Genomic DNA, 22,053 nt, shown 5'->3' with positions numbered 1-22,053 from the left:
GGAAGTGGTGTGTAGATAGATCTCTACAATTAGGCAAAAGGTGGCGAGATAAGTTAGCAGAGGAGGGTTCAACAATCAAGAAGACAGGACAACCCTTTAGAGAGCAGTTGAACCCTTTAGAGAGCAGTTGGACTCTTTCCCCAGCCATCCTGGCCACAGCCCAACAGGCCCATGAACAAAGTGAATTACAGGTGTGGGGTGAAGGTTAGGCGAGGCTCCACAACATCGATATCCACTAACCTAGGCTGACCCAACTATGGCTGCTGCTCAGTGTCAATCACATCCTTCAGCAGCAGAGACCAACAGTGAGCCTGACACCACACCATTCCCAGAATGGCCAGCCAGCAACCTGGTGGAAGGCTGACCACACTGGACCACATCCACCATGGAAAAGGCAGCAATTTCCTTACTGGAAAAGACCCGTCTACCAGTTATGGATCTGTCTTTCGAGCTGTCTTGAGTGGCTGTCCTCCAAGGGAAGCATCCTCCATCTTGGGGAATTCATCTGCTCCCCCTTGCAAAAAAAATCATCCCAGCTGGGTTCACACTTTACATCCTGTTATGGAATATTTGTACAGTGTGAATGAAGGTATATTGCTGTGGTTGCTGTACTAAAAAGCTGAACAGTCAATAGCTAGGCACCAGGACTTTCAGGCAGAGAAAGAAAGGAGGAGGAGGAGGAGGAATCTAGGCGCTTGAGAGAGATTTGAGGAAACAGGATGTAGGAAGCAGGATAGGCAGTACCTGACAGAATGCAGATTGATAGAAAAGGGTGAATTTAAGTTATAAGAGCTAGTTAAAAACAGGCCTAGTCTAAGGATAAGCTTTCACAATTAATAAGTCTCCTGTGTCGTTATTTGGGAGTGGCTAGAAGGACACAGAAAGAACCATTACAACCTGTTTTGAATAGAAGGTGCAGGGTAGGACATGAGATTCCCATCTTAGTAGCCAGCTGCTCCCACCACCCGGCAACAGTGCACTTGTCCTGGAGGATGAGCCCTAATAGAGGGCAGTAAAGAGTAGAACTGGGCTCCATCTAAGGGGTTATAGGGGAAGACCTCATCTCTGTTGAGTAAGGCTTGCAAGGTGGGGCTGGTTAAGGGATTGGTGCCCACATCCCTGTAAGCAACCCCTGCCTCTAAGACTCTGAAGGAAGGCTTCCAGGGATAAATTTTGGTAGAATTATGCCTCAGTTTGTCATCAGGACCCTGGAAGGAAGGAAGATGTTGCCTAATGTATTCCCCAGAGAAAGAATTTTAGAAATATCTGTACATAATGCTTCTTCCTCCAAAACTGTCCTGAATGGACTTACAGAATGCCTTATCCACCATAGATATCCTACACAGCACTATTTCACAGCCAACCCAAAGAAGTGCGACAATGTGCCTATAGTCATGGAATTCATTGGTCTTACCATGTTCCCCACCACCCCAAAGTAGCTAGCTTGAACCATAGAATGACCTTTTGAAGACACAGTTATAAAACTAATTAGGGACTGGATATGATGGCACATGACTTTAAGCTCAGCACTCAGGTGGCAGAGGCAGGCAGATCTCTGTGAGGCCAGCCTGGTCTACATATCAAGTTCCAGGCCAGCCAGAACTACACAGAGAGACACTATCTTTAAAAAAAAATAAATAAATAAAAATAAAAATAAAATAGGTAGCAGTTGGCTAGAGAACCAAAGTAGGGTTCTCCAAAAGTCTCTATACACTTTGAATCAATACGTAGTACATGGCACTATTTCCCCTATAGCCAGGTTTCACAGACCAAGGACAAGAGGTAAGGGAAATGGTACCACTCATCATCCTCCCAAAAGATCCACAAAGAAAATTTTTACTTCCTGTCCCCTCTACTTTATGCTCTGCTGGAATAGAAGTTTTGGTTATGGGGGAGTACTCCTGCCAGGAGACACAGAAAACATTCCACTCGAAAGAAAGCTGATTTTTCCCCTCGCCACATTGTCTTCCTGATGCTCTTCAAAGGAATGTTTAGAGGGGTGATAGATTCAGACTACTGGGGGAAAATGGACTGCTTCTCCACAGTGGAGATAAGGAAGAATATGTCTAGAGCCTAGGGGATCCTTTAGAGTATCTCTTGGTCTTACCATAACCTATGGCAAGATAAATGGTCCAAACACTTCAGGAGTAAAAGTATGGTTCACCCCTACAGGTAAAGATTCAAGCCCTGAAAGGTGCTTGCTGGATGTAGAGGAAATACAGAATGGGTAGTGGAGGATGTCAGATGCAAATATCAGCTGAGGACATGTGTCCAGTTACAGAAATGAGGATTGTAATTTCCAAGAATAATTCTGTCCTGGTTTGTTGTGAATATGTTAAACAGATGTGTTTTATTTCCTCTATCTCTTTTTTTTTTTTTTTTGACTTTTATTTTTTTTATTTATTTTTTTAAATTTTTATTTTACAATACAATTAAGTTCTACATACAGGCACAGATTCCCTTGTTCTCCCCCCTCCCGCCCCCCCTCACCTTCCCCCCAGCCCGCCCCCCATTCCAATCTCCTCCAGGGCAAAGCCTTCCCCACAGACTGAGATCAACCTGGTGGACTCAGTCCAGGTAGGTCCAGTCCCCTCCTCCCAGGCCGAGCCAAGCGACCCCCAGGTTTCAAACAGCCGACTCATGCAATGAGCACAGGACCCAGTGCCACTGCCTGGATGCCTCCCAAACAGATCAGGCCAATCAACTGTCTCACCCACTCAGAGGGCCTGATCCAGTTGGTGACCCCTCAGCCATTGGTTCATACTTCATGTGTTTCCGTTTGTTTGGCTATTTGTCTCTGTGCTTTATCCGACCTTGGTCTCAACAATTCTCTCTCATATAAACCCTCCTCATTCTCGCTAATTGGACTCCCAGAGATCCACCTGGGGCCTAGTCATGGATCTCTGCATCCAGATCCCTCAGTAGTTGGATGAGGTTTCTAGCACGACAATTAGGGTGTTTGGCCATCCCATCACCAGAGTAGGTCAATTCGGACTGTCTCTCGACCATTGCCAGCAGTCTGTTGTGGGAGTATCTTTGTGGATTTCTGTGGGCCTCTCTAGCTCTTTGCTTCTTCCTATTCTCATGTGGTCTTCATTTACCAGGGTCTCCTATTCCTTGTTCTCCCTCTCTGTTGTTGATCCAGCTGGGATCTCCCACTCACCTAAGCTCTCTTTCCCTCGACCCTCGCCCTTCACTACCCCCACTCATGTCCAGGCTGTTCATGTAGATCTCATTCCATTTCTCTGTCATTGGGCGATCCCTGTGTCTTTCTTGGGGTCCTGTTTTCCAGGTAGCCTGCCTGGTGATGTGAGTAGCAGTATTTCCTCTATCTCTTTATCGAGTAGCATTGATTGAGACAGTATCAGTGGCAAAGTATTCTAAATATGTATGTACATATTGAGCTTTCAATACTAAAAGACTTATAAGAACTCTTCAAGGTACCATGTCTACTGTGAGGGAAAATAATGCATCTGCAGTTGTATCTGGAATCGTTATATCACGTTAGAAAGTTATAATATTGTTGTCAGTTGGAAATTCAGCATGACACAAGTTTGTGTCAAACTCACAAACTCCCCCCCCCCAACTCATAGGAGCTAGTATGAACATGACAGCAGTTGAGTATCCCTGACACTCAGTTGACCCCTGTGTGAGGTCAGCAAATCTGGTTTTGTTTTTTGTTTTTTGTTTTTTGTTTTTGTTTTTGTTTTTGTTTTTGTTTTTCTGAGACATGGTTTCTCTGTGTAGCTTTGGTGTCTGTCCTGGATCTCGATCTATAGACCAGGCTGGCCTCAAACTCACAAAGATCTTCCTGGTTCTGCCTCCCAAGGGCTGGAATTAAAGGTGTGCACCACCACCACCCGGCTAGCAAATCTGTTCTTTGAATGTGTAAATCAAAAGGGAAATGGTACTTTTTCATAGTATTATAAAGAGAAAACCAAGGAATACCTTTAGAGTTGCATCGGGCACAAGCCACAGCATCAATACATTGCCAAACATTAATAGATGATGAAAGTAACATTATTATATTACCACTGGATAGTGACTTCTGCAGTAGAGGCATGAGTGTTAATACTACACAGCAAATGTAAGAACACTTTCATCAGTGCTGACAATCTTGTCTTTCCAGACCGCACCGCCTTCATCTGATGCTCGGCCTCACAGCATAGGAAAAGAGAGTAATGAAGGAAGCAAATATGTCACCATCAATGCTACATGTTTCAAGGCTGCACTTGCAATATCCTTACCCTGAAGATCCAATGCTCTTACACACACCAAGAAGAGGTCTTTTCTCAGCAAAGTTATCACACTTTTGAGCACCTGTTAGAGAACATAAAACAAAAAGTATGTTTTGAGAAACTCTTGTACATTTCCCATTATTTCAAAATGTTTATACTAGAAGATGAGGTAGATGAGTGGTAGGTCACTTGTCTGCCATGTACAGAAAAATGGGCATATGTGTGTCCATACATATTTGTATATATGTGTGTTTACATATTCACATACACACACAACAGAAATTTATTCAGTATAATGTACTCAATCCACACATTTAACTGTATAAAACAAAGAAAACTGGAGAAAAATATTTTAAACATTAAAGATACTGACCGACATTTTATTAAAGATTTTTGTTTAATTGGCACCTGTTTCAACCTTACCAACATTCTCTGTTAGATCAAAAACCCACATCCTATAGTGCTGACTAGCTCCTTAAGACTAGCATGTTCGCCAGCCTGTGATGGCGCACACCTTTAATCCCAGCAGAGGCAGATGAACCTCTGAGTTCAAGGCCAGCCTGGTCTACAGAGTAAGTTCCAGTATGGTCATGGTCACACAGAGAAACCCTATCTTTAAAAAATCCAAAAAAAAAAGCCGGGCGGTGGTGGCGCACGCCTTTAATCCCAGCACTCGGGAGGCAGAGGCAGGCGGATCTTTGTGAGTTCGAGGCCAGCCTGGTCTATAGAGCGAGATCTAGGAAAGGCGCAAAGCTACACAGAGAAACCCTGTCTCGAAAAAACAAGACAAACAAAAAAAAAAATCCAAAAAAAAAAAAATAGAATGTTCATAATATCTAACTATTAGGACAGAAAATATATCTTTTTTATTTATACATGAATGAAATTTTTAATGATACAGTGATTTAAATAGTAATTTTAAAGGAAGAATAAAGTCACCTAAGAAATGAGACCAATCCTTGCTAGTTGTTAGGGTATACAAATAATGGAAATTAGACTAACTACTAATAGCTTCACATCACAAATTCTGCCAATTCAGCACACACAGAATAAGCATTTGAATAAACTCTATACCTGCTCATAGTAACAACAAAAGAAAATAACAAAATTAACTTGTTTTATTTTGTTTTACCATGAATACAGCATCTCCTCTGTAGCCTAGGCTGGCCTTGAACTCCAGACCCTACAGTCTCAGCAAGTACTACCACAACACCTAGCTTCCAGTGTTTGTTTTTTTTTCACTCATTATTTTATTTTTTTGTACATGGATCTTCTGCCTGCCTATGTCTGTGCACAATCTGCCTGCAGTGCTCCAAGACCAGAAAAGGGTGCCATCTCCCCTGGAACCAAGTTACAGACGGTTCATTGTAAGCCACCATGTGGATGTCCTCTGGAAAAGCAGCCAGTACTCTTAACCCCTGACCCATCTTCCCAGCCCCAATTTTTTTTTTACTTTTTTCCTTCTCCCTTTGAGAAGTTCTCATGTAGCCAAGGTTGGACTTTCACTTACCATGTAGCCAAGGCTGTCTTTAAACTTTTTATCCTCCTGCTTCTACCTTGAGTCCTTAACACAATAATGACTTTTTACAGAAGATAGAGATTAATAGTTAACGGTTCAGAGTATTCCCATTCAAGTCAGTAATGACACAAGAATACTCAACATCGATGTTCTCATTCAAATCTATGTCAAAATACTAGTCAACATAATAATAAATGAACTCAGCAATATTCATTAATATAAACCAAGTGCAGGGTTGGAGAGACACTTCAGTAAGTCAAGTGTGTGCCTTAAATGCACAGAGCTGTGTTTGAGCCCCAGAACCCATGTTTAAAATGTTTGGGGCTGTACCGATGGCTCACAGGTTAAGAGCACGTGCTGCTCTTGTAGAGGACCTGGCTTTGGTTCCCAGCACCCAAGAGCAGCTCACAACTTCTGTACCTCCAGTTCCAAGGGATATAACTGCCCCTCTGGCCTCCTCAGGAGACACCATGCATGAAACTAAAAAGACACCTTTTAAAAAATAAAATTAAAATAATAAATACACTTTGGGTCCAAATGACATAAAAAGATGTTCAACCACACAATTCTGAGGAAATCCTAAAAACCATATTAACGGTACTAGGAGAGTTTGTGCTGCTCCTGGTCTAGTGTTGAGAGTACCTAAAGCACCGGAGGAGAAGAGGACAGTCTGACCCTCTTCACACTTCCTGAGAGAGATGAAGAAACTCCCACATGACAGACTTCCTTTATCAGACCATAGACACCACTGAACACGGGAGATGAGAATGAGAAATGAGCAAACCTGAGCAAACACACTGAGGTCTAGCTTTGGCTCACTCTAGTTTTCCACACATGACGGTCATCCTAGTCATTTCTTCCCATCTCTCCTTTCCTGTAGAGACTCCAATGCATATGCAGAACCCCCTACATAGCCTGTGCATGACTCTCTCCTGTGCCTGCCTCTCCTGCCGTCCGTCCTAAAGCTTGGGATCAGGCACCAACTCACAGGAGGTCGGGAGGCTGGAGGAGAAGAGTACTCCCCCACAATACACTTGCTGTATTTTTAGACTGCTCTTGTTTGATTGCTCGTTGCTGTTTTCCTTGTTGACACAAGGTCTCTATTGTATAGCCCTAGCTGGCCTAGAATTTGCTTTGTAGACCAGCGTGGCTGAACTTGAACTCAAAGAGATCTGTCTGCCTTTGTCTCCTGAGTGCTACCACACTTGGTCAAGATTCTTTATATCAAAAATAAATTAACAAAACTAATACCTTATCTAGGATGGTCTAGTAGGAGAGAAACAGATTTAATAAAAACAGATGGATCATCAAATGATGAGTAGCTCATATACTATTCCTACTACTTTGGATAAATCAGAAATTTTCCAGCTAAGGGTGGGTGAGATGTCTTATCAGATAAATGTGCTTGCTAGGCAAGCCTGATAACCTGAGTTAGATCCCTAGGACCCACAAAAGGAGAGAACAAATTCCCAATGGTTGTCCTATAACCTCCATATAACTCCATAGGACATGCAGGTGCTCTCGCGCTCTCTCTCTCTCTCTCTCTCTCTCTCTCTCTCACACACACACACACACACACACACACACACTCATACAAACAATAATATATAAAATAAATATCTTAAAACATTCCACTTAAAATTTATTACAAAATTAGATTCACATAAATTGACATTTATCAAACACAAGATCCAAATTTTGATAAAACTTTCACCAAATTACTTAAAATTATAAATTTACAACCCCTGAATCCATGCATATGATGGCCGAGATTTTGTCCTACACATACATTCAGGGATGAGAAATCACTTACACACATGATTACTCACTCCAGCACTGTTTAACATAGTGAAGGAAGAAAGAACCGAGTGTGTGATGGAGCATCCATTCCCCACAGCTGCAACCGGGGAGTGCTGAATGTAAACACCATGGAGGCAGCAGAGAGAACAGGGAAAGGCGCTACACCAAGTGTGGGGGGAAGCCAGACCTACACAGCGTCTCTTCTGCTGCCCACCCTCCCCAAGGACACATGAAAGTCAGAATCGGTGTTGACAGCAGAGGCCTGGGAAATTAGAAGACTCGGGAAGTGGAAAGCAACTTCAATGCTGAAACAGTTTCTGTCTTCTGGTTTTCAGCCCACGTGATACATAAATTTACTGTCAAATGTCTGTGTTCACTTTAAACGAGAAGCCAAATGCCAAGAGACAAGTCAGTGCTTATTTTAAATTTGAACACAGGCTGGGAGGATGAAAATATGCATTTAATTTTATTCTCTCTAAAAATTCTATGACACCAATTATTGAAGTTTTAAAATATGTAATAACCCCAACCAAATTCACTAAGAGTTGAGTACTGATCAATTTAACAGCTCTAAGTAAAAGCTAGAGGCTTCAGTGGTAGAAAAACACACTGAGATTAAGGGGACTTTATATAAAGGATTATAAAAGGTACATTAAGTGATTACACCAGGTACACTTGGGACTGGATGTGAAAGAACCAGCCTAAAATAAAGGGGACTGGCTTGACACTGGCTACTTGAGAAACTCTCAGATGCAAAACCTTTACTTGCAGACAACTCAACTCACGCTCCCATTCCTAACCGCCTGAAAGGCGGGCAGCTCTCTAGAGCCTGGGACAGCAACTCCAGGTGAAGGGAGGATTAAATGACAGCATAGTGCTCAATACTGAAGCCGACTTTCCCATGCCCAGGACACCTCACTCTCGAGTTTCCCAAACACCAGTGTCAGATCCTTATCGTCCACGGCTCCTCTGGGGAACTCAACAGCACCAGGGGGAAGGACTGGAGAGCTGTCTATCAGAAGACTCCATCCAGCAGACCAACCACACAAGGGGAGCTGTGGTAATGAAAGTGAAGCCCCAAAGCTGCGAGTCAGCTTGTGAGTGGAGACAACTGTACACGGACAGCCAAGGATCTACAGTCATTTAGAAGAGTGTCTCCACAGGAAGAAAACATCGAGAATTACAACATCACTCTTACTGATTTCCAAAGTGTGAAGATACTGAAGACACAGAACAACACAAGAACACCATGCGAAATGGATGCTGAAGGTTTAAGGAAACTCTGGGAGGCTGGGATGGAGCTCAGAGAGCAGACTGCTTGCCCAGAATGCTCAAGGCCCTGGGGTCCATTCCTCATACTGGGTAAACCAAATCAGGCTTGGTGGCTAGAAGCTGTAGTTCTAGCACTTAGGAACAGAGGCCAGAGGATAGCATTAGAAGTTCAAGGTCATCCTCAGCTACAGAATAAAAACAGAGAGAAAGAGAGAAAGGAAGGGAAGAAGTGAGTGGGGAGAAAGGAAGAGAAAAAAAACTGAAATTTTTCAAATGGTAAATGTTATTTTAAAACTTGAACAGACACCAGAACACTGTAAAGTATGCACAAGAAATGTTCAAAGTCTGCATTTAAAGATTCACTGTGGAAGAACCAAAAAGAAAAAAACAAAAGCCAGGCATGAGGAGGCAGGAGGACGGCAGCAAGTTAGAGGCCTGACTCCATCTCCATATAAAAAATGAACAAATAAAAAATATCTGTTCAAGATCAAAATATTGCACAGTATTCCAAAAATGCATAAATTTGTTTTATCTAATTACATAAAATTTTAAATAAAATAAAAATAACTTGACTGTTCAAACATAGTTTACAATGGATTATTTCTGCTTCTGCTACAAATCCGATTTAACAATTAATAATCTGACTTTTAAATCCAAGCATGAGTTAAAATTTAACTGATCCAAAGCCTACACTATTTCTGTACAAAATTAATTACAATTGGACTGCATCTACACAGAGCCAATCCTTGACCCCTTCAACACGTGGTCTGCTTCCTGGTCTTTACATTTGCACCTACTCTGTGCAGACCAATCTGTTAATGTGATGGAAGAATCATCAAGTTTTCAAAGTGCAATCTTGACGAGACTGGCTTGACTATTTCACTCTTCTCAAAATGTAACTGAAGAACTCTACTGGTTCCCACTGGCCTCCTAGAATCTACCAAGGAGCAGACTTGGCCACAACACAAACCCTGAGGTTGACGCTCTTCGTGGACAGTCAAAGCCACATTTGTAAGATGTAAGAGAGAAGCCCTAACTCGAGCACAGTGCCTCCCACAAGGTACCCACAACAAAAGGCAATTGTAATGACCAGACCACAAGAAACAAGGATCCCCAAAGTCTCTAAATGAATGAGGCGAACCCCTCTACAAACTAGAAAAAAAAAAAAGAAATGAAATTTCAGATTTTAAAATAATGTCAGTAAATTTTAATTCTCATTTAAATATTTTGATTCTGGATGGCCTGAATAAATACAATTCTTAAAGTGAAAGTGTATACATTCTACACACTCATAAACAGTGCAATATTCACTTGGTTTTTTATGCATATAAATAGCAGCCTGTACTCTTCCTGGGGCCTAATGGAGTCATCGCCCTCCGGTAATGTAATCCTCCAAATTGGAGCGGATTAACTTTTGATATATAAATTGTGTGTGTATTTGCATGTACAATAGAGAATGACGTGACACACACCTGCCCCACAGCATTTGACAGAATGCACCACAATGATTGAAATGGAATGCGGCTCACCAAATCCATCAAATACAAAAACTGCTGCAAAGTCCTTTGTTAAACTCCTTTTATTCTAAATCCTTTTAATTCTGTCCTATAACACTAAAACATTTCTAAAAAGCTTAAAATCCTAATAAATCACACAATTAAAGTAATGAAAATGGGCCTGCACACCAAGTCACCAACTCCTCCACCACTCAACAAAATTCAAAACAGTTTGCTTGTCAGAAAATGTTAACTAATATCCCCCATCACACACACCATTGTAAACTCATTTAAACCAAAGAGCTTAAGCTCATAAATCAGCCTTGAGATTTCAAGACATCAACTAGAAACAGCTTCTACCTGAGTCCAAAAGCAGATCCAGAGGCAAATAAAATCCCAACTGGTGATGAAATATTACGCCTCTCCCTTTTGATGTTGAAGATGATGTCCTGCATATAAAGATTTTACACAACACTATGTCCTCACTAATAAATTTTTACTGAGAAAATCTTTTCCAGAAGGATTTCTTTGAACAACTAAATTCATTTAAACCATTCAGCTAAACTCTCCTAAAACCTCCCTGCCTCCTCTCTTGGAGACAAGGTCTCGTGTTGCCCAGGCTGTCCTCAACCTCACTACATAGCTCGCTGACTATGCTGCTGGAATACTGATCCTCTGGCCCTAAATCCCACAAGCTGATGTTACGTTTTCTTTTTTAATGAAATCATTTTCTTTAAAACAGATGTGACCAAGTTGTCCTTGAGGTGTTTTACTTACAGATGACCTCAATGTGAGCACAACATGAGATACCGGGAAAATGTGAAACTTCAGATGATTGTACTGTCAATAAATTTTTTGTGTCAGTTTTTAAACTGTCATGATTTTTGAATGGTACAATTCCTATTTTCTTACCAGATTATTCATAAATAATCCCCATCATAAATTGGATAATCTTCTTATGTCTTTTTCTTATCTAAACAGGAAAATGTGAGCAAGTGCCTTTCTTTTTTTTTTTAAACAGAGAAGACAGGGATGAAACCTGCAAGAAGCCAGACCCCAAAGTTTCGTGAACCTGGACCAAGCATGAGAGAGTCAAGACAAAAATCTCACTGCCATAAATACTGAACCTGAATATGGTCACAAAACACAACTTGGCGTTTGCCCTCAATATTCAAAATACATGCATACACTGTAGCCTCCCAATGAACTCAGATTGCTTTCTTCTAAGTCCAGGGGCTGAAGACAGGGTGCCCTCTATCAGTCCCTACCTCCCTCTAGCCCTAGACATCTTTTTGAGCACTTAGCGTATGAGACATTCACTCTGACAACCACAACTTCTTTCACAGACTACCCTTGTTAGATAGTCAAAGCCAACAAACTCTGCCACTGTTCTTCAGGACTCACCTCATCAGGGCGGAGGTTACACAGCTTCTCCCACTGTGGTACAACTAAATGTCACACCTGACTCACTGGAAAGGCTACTGTGAGAAAAAATGGACAAGGATAGAGAGAAAAATGTACGTCCAACTCTGCTGGGACTAAAAGCAGAGTGATTGCCAAAGGCTAATTAGTTAATTATTTATTGCTATTGTCGAAAGAGGCCAGCATCAATATATCCAAGAGGGTAGTTATGAGTGTTGAAAGGGGGACATATGCAAAGAGCGTTTGTTACAACATTAACATCTACTCATGTGTGATGCCAGCCCTGCTCCTGCTCTGACCAAAATGCCACTATCCCTTTGACGCCTCTCCATGATATTCAGCCTGCACCACACCCGGCTTTCCAGCTTCACAACATAATACTCTCCTATGTCTTTTACATGTTGGCCAAAACACCTCTGAGTCAAAAAGGCCTCTCTGTCCACCATCTTTCATCACAATCTATCCCATACCCAGATTTATTTCTTCACAGCACCTACCTGGGCCTCATATCACACACATTACATTGCTGATCTGCTAATAAGTTCAGCACACCCACGTCTTAACTCCTTGACACTAAGACCTATACATCAATGATCACAATCGCTATATTCACAACTCAAAATCATGTTCAGGAACTAGAGAGATGGCTCAGTGGTTAAGAGCATTGGCTGCTCTTGCAGTGGACCCAGATTCAATTCCTAGCACCCACATGGCAGCTCACAACTATCTGTAACTCCAGTTCCAGGTGATCAACACCCTCAAACAAAACACCAATGTACATAAAATGAAATTAAATAAATTTTAAAATAAAAAACATGTCAAGACCATCCAAAGAGCTTGAATATAAGCTTCAAACTACCACACACAAAGCTCTGCATTTGCATGCTAAAAATTAGGAAGAAACACCATCAGCAGTCAGGGTACAAACTGGGATACCAAGAGCAGGTGACTGGGGTGCTGGCACAGGGGTGAGAGACTGTGGGATACCAAGAGCAGGTGACTGAGGTGCTGGCACAGGGGTGAGAGACTGTGGGATACCAAGAGCAGGTGACTGGGGTGCTGGCACAGGGGTGAGAGACTGTGGGATACCAAGAGCAGGTGACTGGGGTGCTGGCACAGGGGTGAGAGACTGGTAACAACAGACATGGAAGAACAAAGTCTAAAAGCCTGAAACCCTCACAAGAAAACTAGAAGCACAGGAGGATCATGAAGTGGACAGAGCATTAGTGAGTCACGAAAACATGAGCACAGTCACATGTAGGTGAGGGGAAAACCATGATTTAACATGCTATGTAAAGGACACTATTAAAAGCACCATACTGTGAGAAAATACATGCAGAACACATAGTTTAGACAGAACCACTGTTTAAAATAGGCAGGAAATGGGGTCTGAAGCTTACTGTTTAGTTGGCTGGTTTGTGTTTTATTTGTTTTTGTTTCTATCTGGGTTTTGGAAGTTTGCTGGAGACTACACTCAGAGATTGGAACGTACTACCCACACTTCTATGACAAGGCTAAGCACCTACAATCAATACTTTAAGCCAACAACAAAAAACAAGCAATTTTAAAATTGGCAAAAGACCTAAAAGGCCCACGCCTTTGACCCCAGCATGTAGGAGACAGAGGCAAGAGGGAACTCCAGGCCAGCCAAGGCTACATAGCAAGGCCCTGGGTGTGTTATGGATCATTGTGGAATTGCCAATTCCAACAGTAAGATGCCCCAGAACAGCTACTGCAGTGGCCAACCGCAGAACCCTTACACCAGGAGGTGGGCAGGATGTACTGCAACAGAACTGTCGTTCCTTACAGGGACAACTGAAAACATGGTGTCGCCACTGTGGAAGACAGTGTGACAGTTCCTTAAAAACTAAACATGCTCTCACCATAAAATGGCCTCAGCTTCCTGGATATTTACCTAAGTGATACAAAAACATGTCCACACATGTGAATGCTTACAGTGGTTTTATTTACTTCTAACAGCCAGACTGTACTAAACATGGATGCAACCAGCATGTCCTCCTGCAAGTGAACACCTCCTGTAGGTGAACAGAACCAACCTTGACTGTGATGAAATATAATTCACGACTGAAAGGCAATTAGTGAGCTATCAAGAAAAGGAGACTTGAAGCAAAATGAACTATATATCATTCAACAAAAGAAGCCAATGCGTAAATATGATGTACTGAATGAGTCCTACCATGTGACATTGAGAAAAGAGCAAAACTATAAACACAGATTTAAAAAAAAAAAAGCAGTCAATGACTTAGAATTTTTTACGGATTTATTTTTATTTAAGTGTATGTGTTTACTGGTGCAAATGTAGCCTACATGTATGTAAGCAAAGAGCCTTGCCTAGCGGTGGTGGCACACGCCTTTAATCCAAGCACTCGGGAAGCAGAGGCAGGTGGATCTCTGTGAGTTCGAGGCCAGCCTGGTCTCCAAAGTTCCAGGAAAGGAGCAAAGCTACACAGAGAAACTGTCTCGAGAGAAAAAAAAAAAAAGAAAAGGAAAAAGAAAAGAGCCTCAACAATGGGGATGCTGTGTAACTCCCACGATGGCAGCTGCTCCCAAGGCTGGGACAGAAGTATCACAAGGTCAAGGCTTACTGGGCTACAGAGACAGCTCAACTGCTCAATGGACAACCTTTGGGAACTCTGCCTCAAAGCAACAAGATAAAGGGCCATTTGGTAGAGCATTTACCTAGACTCACAAGGCCAAAAAAATTCAACATCATAGGTGAAAGAAACATTGATGGGAGAATTAGCAATATTTGTAATATAGATATTTGGCAATATTTAATAAAATTAAACATACACTTATGTCACAGCAACCGCACTTCTAAATAAAGACCCATGAGAAATCAATATATGCAACTAACAGCAATAATAGCGGTTTAAACATAACAGCAAAACTGGGAAGAAACAAAATACCCTTGAACAGCATATCCAAACAGTGGAATACTACTCAAAAATGAAAAGGCAGTTAAAAACTAATATGAGGAGGGGGAGATGACTCGGCCAGTAAGAGTGTTTGCTTATACAAGCAGGAGCACCGGAGTTCAAATCCCCACATCAAAAACAAGACATGGCTGTGTCTGCTGGTAAGTGCAGCATTTGCAGGGTGGGTAGAGCAGCCAAGCCAAGAACCCTGGGAACTTACTAACAAGTCTGCCTAAAACACGCATCCAGCTTCTGGTCCAGTAAGGAATCCTGTCTTAAAGGAGCAAGCTGGAGCATGACAGAGAAAGACACCCAATGACCTTTTCTGGCCACTGTGCATCACACAGAAGTGCACACAAGCATACCAATGTGCAAGCACTCTACACACACTCACACACACACACACACACACACACACACACAAATTAAAATAATGTTTAAAAATGGTACAACACACGTGATCTCAAAAGCATGATAATATATGCCTGCAATCCTAGAACTGGAAAAATTGAGGCTGGAGGATCAAAGAGGAAGAGGAAAAGGAGGCAGCACATGAGAAGAGAAAGGAAGATGAGGTGGAGGAGAGAGAGGGAAGGAAGAGAAAAATGAAGTAGGAGAAGTACTCATAAGGCTGTAACACCATCAGAACTTTATTCCTGAAATGAGGCTCTGGTAGAGTGCTTAACTAGACCTTGGCTAAGCACTATCCAATACAAAACACTATTAAAAATAAATTAATAAAAATTTTTAAGAAGCCGGGCAGTGGTGCACGCCTTTAATCCCAGCACTTGGGAGCCAGAGCCAGGCAGATCTCTGTGAGTTCGAGGCCGGCCTGGGCTACCAACTGAGTTCCAGGAAAGGCGCAAAGCTACACAGAGAAACCCTGTCTCGAAAAACCAAAAACAAAAAAAATTTAAGAAGTAGAAACCTGTTCCTGTTAATGACCAAATGATAGTTCGCTGTATGGATATACCACAGTCTACCAGTTGGTAAATATTTAGGTTATTTCAATATTCTTATACTACTGCTATAAAGCTCAATATATTTTCATTCTTATATGGACATTATATTTCATTTCCTGGTTGTATACCTAGGGACAGAATTGATGGGTTCATGTGGTAACTCTATATATAACATTTAAGGAACTTCAAACTAGTTTTCAACATAACTCCACTAATGACACAGTCCCGGGGACCATGATTGAAGGTTGCGATGTTTCCACATCCTTCCCACATTTGTTTTATTCTGCTGTGTATTGTAAGTGTCCTGGGGCATTCAGAGGTGACAGTCGTGGAGAGGCCTTGCTGGGGAGGACAACGACACACTGCTCAACACCATTCATAAACTCATTCACTTCAAGACAAAAATTGTCAATGAGGGTAGATTTTATTTATTTTACACTAGCTATTACTAGGGAAATGCTGGGGTTTAGGTTTCATGCCTATTTCACAATAAACAAATACAGACCAAAGACTCAGCCCTTCACCAAGATCCAATCTCCGTGAAAGCATTTCCTGTGCAGTGTCAGCCATGTTTATCCGGGTCACTATCATTAAAGGCCGCAGTGATTTTCAGCCGCTCATTACACCTGTTTTCCTAAACCTGACTGACAGCCAGGGTACTGTTGTGAGTGTATCTCAAGTCAGGAAAAAAGCAGTCAACGTTTCTCTTAACTCATTAATTAAAAAGCAAATAAAATTCACTACTGCATTTGTGACATTATGTTTTTGGGAGAAGCTTTTCCAGGCAGGGCTTCTGTGTGTAGCCCTGACTAGGCTGGCCTAAAACTTGGGAGATCGGCCTGCCTCTGCCTCCTGAGTACTGTATTAAAGGTGTGCGCCACCACTGCCTGGCCATTCGTGACACTCATGACCCTGGCAGACTTTTCTGTGTATTTGTCCCCAGGTTAATTACATTCACTCCTCACCAAATGTAACGGAGACACTAAAGGCATTTTACATCCTCACAATGAAAATAGATACGTACTAAGCTACTTTGTTTTTAAAGACAGGGTTCTCTGTTGTGTAGCCCCAGCTGGACTGAAACTTGCTCTGTAGACCAGTCTCGACTCCCTAGTGCTGAGATTAAAGATACCACATCTGGCCTCAAAGTGAAATCACACTATGAGGGAAGGATGCAGTATACAGAGCCTGGAAACCCCTGGATTCGGAAAACCTATTTCCCGACAGTAACAGGAGAATGACCCAGAGGCTACTGAGAGCAAGGTGAGATCTACAGTTCCAACGGGGATGTCCACGTGCAGCCTGGAATGTGAGCAGCACAGCACCAGCAGGGGGTGTGTTCACACAGGCTTACAATCCTCTCTCTAGAGCTCTCCTAGGAAGGAGCATCAACCGAACAGGGTTCAGAAAGGTTACACCTCATGTCAAAGTCCACACCACACCCCACCAAAAACACAAAAGGCTGATTTTCTCCTCAGGAAGACTGTCCTCTCAACAGGATAAACAGAACCACCTTAAGCATAGGCTTGAAAAACAGATCATTCCTAAATGACCCAAAGCAGCATGGCTTCCATGCTAGGGACGAGGTGTTAGGAACAAACACACAATACTGATGGATGCTGAGAAGTAATTGGAGCAGAAAACATCAGGGAAGCCCAAATCTCAGAGTTCAGCCACTTAAAATGTCAATAAGCCTGTTCCCTCTTCTTTGCAACATATTGCTGATAACTGTAAGCAAATGTCAGTTGGCCTACTTCTGGAGGGGTGTGTGTGTGTGTGTATGTGTGTGTGTGTGTGTGTGTGTGTGTGTGTGTGTTCCCATGCACTCGTGTGTAACTGAGTTCATTTGTTTAACCACAGCCATCAAAATGTTACATCAAAAATATCACACCAACATTTCTCAAGAACTAAGTCATAAATTCTGACTTCATACAGCTGAACAAATCAAATGATTCTCCTTTGAACATGACAAAAACCAGATTTAACTCAGAACTAATACAGCTGTATATGGAAGCTTGTGAGATCAGAAAACTATAGTAAGGAAAAAGTTAAAAACAGTTAAGTTGTGCAAAGGATGAAATGTAAGAGCATTTAGAAACAATGAAAAAATCCTGAGTTTTTAAAGAGAACAGTGTTCACAATATAAAGTGTTTTGAAACACACATACATACCAGTCAATATATTTAAAGAACCTGAAGCAGGTCTGTGGGTTAAGTACGTAAGTTAGTTTTATGCATCCATGAGTATTTAAAGGGAAAAAAAATCCAGCAATCCACATCCTAAGCTGTTAAGTAGATGCATTCAGTATCTGAGGAATGAGAGAGGGAAGAAAGAGTAAAATTTTCCCTGAAACATAGAATTACATGAACCTTCATTTTCTCTATTTTGGAAGTTGAATTTTCCTAACCTTCAGTTGTTAGCTTGATATGACATTGAGGAATTTACACATGATTTCCTCATGCTCTGAACACCTATGTCCTCATGTTCTGTTCCCCAGAAATAGTTGTATCACTGTTGACGAAATGGATGCAGCTGGTTGTTTGTTTTGGGGTTTTGTTTTGTTTTGTTAGTTTGCAAGGTGCGTGCGTGCGTGCGAGCGTGCGTGCGTGCGTGCGTGCGAGCGTGCGTGCGTGCGTGCGTGCGTGCGTGCGTGCGTGCGTGCAGAGTCTAGAATAGAAGAAGGCACTGGATCCCTAGAGCTGGAATTACAGGCATCTGTGATCCTAAAACAGCACAAGCTCTTAACCATCTCTCCTTCCCATCGCTTTCTTTCTCTCCCTTCCTTTCTAAAGACAGCAATTATAAGCTACTCAAAAGGGGTACTGGGAACTAAATTCAGGTCCTCTGCAAGAGCAGCAGATGCCATCAATCACTAAGCCATCTCTCTAGCCCCTGGTGTTTGTCTTCTAAGACAGGGTCTCAAGTAGCCCAACCAAGATGGTCACATATTTCCCATCTAGCTACTATACAGCCTCCATATGGCTAACATCGATTGTCACCTGAAAAGGTCTAGAATTAACTAGGAAACAGTCCTGTGGATATGCCAGTGAGGGACTGTCCAGGCTAGCCTTGAGGCCTATCTGCTAAGGAATATATAGAGTAGGTTAACTGAGGTAGGAAGACCTCCCAGAAAGGAGAAGGATAGCTGAGCATTAATACCGTATCATCTGCTTCCTGCAGATGCAATGGGCCAACTGCTTCAAGTTCCTGCCTCCGTCACTTCACTCTGTGGATCATACCCTTGAACCCTGGGCCCAGAGGAATCTCTCCTTCCTCAAGTGGCTTTTATCAGATATTTAATTACAGCAATGAGAAAAGTCACTATTAGAAATACTGCCTCCAACTCCGCACTGCCGGGGAAAAATAGTTATAAACACCACCAACAGCTGCTTTTGTTTTCAGACAAGGGCTCAATATGTAGTAGCCAATACTACCATAAAACTAGCAATTCTCAGCCGGGCGGTGGTGGCGCACGCCTTTAATCCCAGCACTCGGGAGGCAGAGCCAGGCGGATCTCTGTGAGTTCGAGGCCAGCCTGGGCTACCAAGTGAGTTCCAGGAAAGGCGCAAAGCTACACAGAGAAACCCTGTCTCGGAAAAAAAAAAAAAAAAAAAAAAACCTAGCAATTCTCCTGCCTCAGCCTCCAGAGTGATGGGATAACAGGTGTTAGCCATCAAGTTCCACTAGAAATAATTTTCACAAACTTAAACATAATAACCATATAAGAGTCTTGATTTATATGTTAAAATATACACATGGATACATTGTATTTCAAAAGTGAGTTTCCAAATCTAAACTTGCTTAGATTACAAGAAAACTTGACTTTACTTGAAAAAAGGTTTCAAGACTAATTTTCAAGGAGGATCAGCATCAAGGTTTTTTTTTTTTTTCACTTACCTTTACGTGAACCTTAAAGAGCCTTTTAAATAATTTTAATGTTTTAAATTAGCATCTTAAATTAAAATCTTAAATCATTAAAGCCTTTTTCTTTTTTTAACTTTTTTTTTTTTTTGTCATGACAGGGTTTCTCTGTGAAACACTGCCTGTCCTGGAACTCACTCTGTAGACCAGGCCTTGAACTCACAGAGATCCACCTGCCTCTGCCTCTCGAGTGCTGGGATTAAAGGCATGTGCCACCACTGCCCAGCCTCACTAAAGCATTTTTCAAACGCAATGTGTTTCTCCCCCCTTATTTCCCCCACCTATTTTAAGTTTTTATTGATATAAGAATGCCAACTGATTGGCTGTGGCCTTCTACCTTTTTTTTGGACAGATGATCTCATGCACCCCAGGCTGGCATACACGTTGCTATACAACTAAAGTGACTCTGAACTGATGATGGTCCTGCCTATATGCTTCCTTAGTGCTGGGATTACAATCGTGTAGACCACATCTGGTTTTGCAGGTCCCACGGCCTCACACATACTAGGCAAACTCTCTACCAACAGAACTACATCCTCAATCATGCCTTCTGTGATTTTTAATTGAAAAAATTCTAAAGACTTAAATTCACTAAGAATGTATTGGATCACTGGAGGCAGGAGAGATGCTCAAGGGTTAAAAGTGCTTGCTGCTCTTGCAAAGAACCAGACTTCAGTTCCAAGCACCCACATCATACTGCTCACAGCTCCGGGGAATCAGACATTCTCTTCTAGCATCTGTAGACACTCACATGAACATGGATACACACATACACATAAATAAATAATAGGTCATTAAATGAATATACTTAGTCCCTGATATTGGCCAAAGAAGCATGCAGAGAAGCATGGTTTCCTGGGAAGAAGTACCTACCCACTATACCATTAACATCATTACTCCACGACAATGCTGATGATCACATCATTACTCCACGACAGTGCTGATCATCACACCATTACTCCATGACAATGCTGATGATCATCACACCATTACTCCACCACAATGCTGATCATCACACCATTACTCCACGACAATGCTGATGATCATCACACCATTACTCCACAACAATGCTGATCATCACACCATTACTCCACGACAGTGCTGATCATCACACCATTACTCCATGACAATGCTGATGATCATCACACCATTACTCCACCACAATGCTGATGATCACACCATTACTCCATGATAATGCTGATCATCACACCATTACTCCACGACAATGCTGATCATCACACCATTACTCCACGACAATGCTGATGATCATCACACCATTACTCCACGACAATGCTGATGATCATCACACCATTACTCCATGACAATGCTGATGATCATCACACCATTACTCACCACAATGCTGATGATCATCACACCATTACTCCACCACAATGCTGATGATCACACCATTACTCCACTACAATGCTGATCATTGTTACAGTGCCAATCTCCTGAGGGATAAAATTTTACCCAAATCTTTCTGGTTTTTATTTTTAACTAGGGGGCAGATTTTCCACAGAAATTTGGCCTTAACTTCCATGAGAGTACACCATGGGACAATATTCAACAAATATGTATTGAGACTTCACAGCAAGCACTCTTATGAGGCACTGAAGGCATCGTGGACTGGCACGGTGGCCCAATGAGTAAAGCAGCTGCCATACAAGCCCAACAACCAGAGAACCTGGAACCTGTGTAAAGATAAATGGAGTGAGCCAAGCCTGACCTCAACATCAATGCTGTGGCAATGACGTCACCTGTGTGTACCTGCACACACGACGAGCTGTTTAAAAATGAGCAATAAAGAGCAGCAAGTACTTTGAGGACACACACCCAACAGCAAGTAGGAGCAGGAGGGGTTAGTGTGACATAAGAATTCCAAAAGAGGAAACTCACCCTGTATAGTGACTATACCTGTAATTTCAGCACTTGTGAGGCCAAAGCAAGAAGAGGCAGCCTGGGCTACAAAATGAGTTCCAGGGAGCCTGGCTACAGACATGAAACCCCGTCTCAAACAAACAAACAAACAAACAAATAAATGAATAAGAAAGAAAGAGAGAGCTGGGTGGCAGTGGCGCTCGCCTTTAATCCCAGCACTCAGGAGGCAGAGCCAGGTAGATCTCTGTGAGTTCAAGGCCAGCCTGGTCTACAGAGTGAGATCCAGGACAGGCACCAAAACTACATGGAGAAACTCTGTCTCAAAAAAAAAAGAAGAAGAAGAAAAAGAAAGAGAGAGAGCTGGGGAGTGTAAGTCTAATAACAAAAGAATGGATCATTTAAGGAAGCTAAAGAAACTCATACCAGGCCAGGCGGTGGTGGCCCACGCCTTTAATCCCAGCACTGGGAGGCAGAGGCAGGTGGATCTCTGTGAGTTCAAGGCAAGCCTGGTCTATAGAGTGAGATCCAGGAAAGGCACAAAGCTACACAGAGAAACCCTGTCTCGTAAAACCAAAACCAAAAAAAAAAAAAAAGAAAGAAAAAAGA

The 22,053-nt window shown here is 42.2% G+C and overlaps 1 protein-coding gene across 1 annotated transcript in view; it reads right to left on the bottom strand.

Moving 5' to 3' along the window:
• The window catches only part of Bcas3 (BCAS3 microtubule associated cell migration factor), a 109,321-nt gene that overhangs the window by 40,950 nt on the left and 46,318 nt on the right, over positions 1-22,053 (bottom strand). The window contains 1 exon segment of the mRNA XM_059270704.1: positions 4,248-4,320. Coding sequence (XP_059126687.1) covers positions 4,248-4,320 — 73 coding nt within the window.

Source organism: Peromyscus eremicus, chromosome 8a (assembly GCF_949786415.1).
Source record: "Peromyscus eremicus chromosome 8a, PerEre_H2_v1, whole genome shotgun sequence".
Taxonomy (NCBI): domain Eukaryota; kingdom Metazoa; phylum Chordata; class Mammalia; order Rodentia; family Cricetidae; genus Peromyscus; species Peromyscus eremicus.
This window is presented reverse-complemented; position numbering and strand designations above follow the sequence as displayed.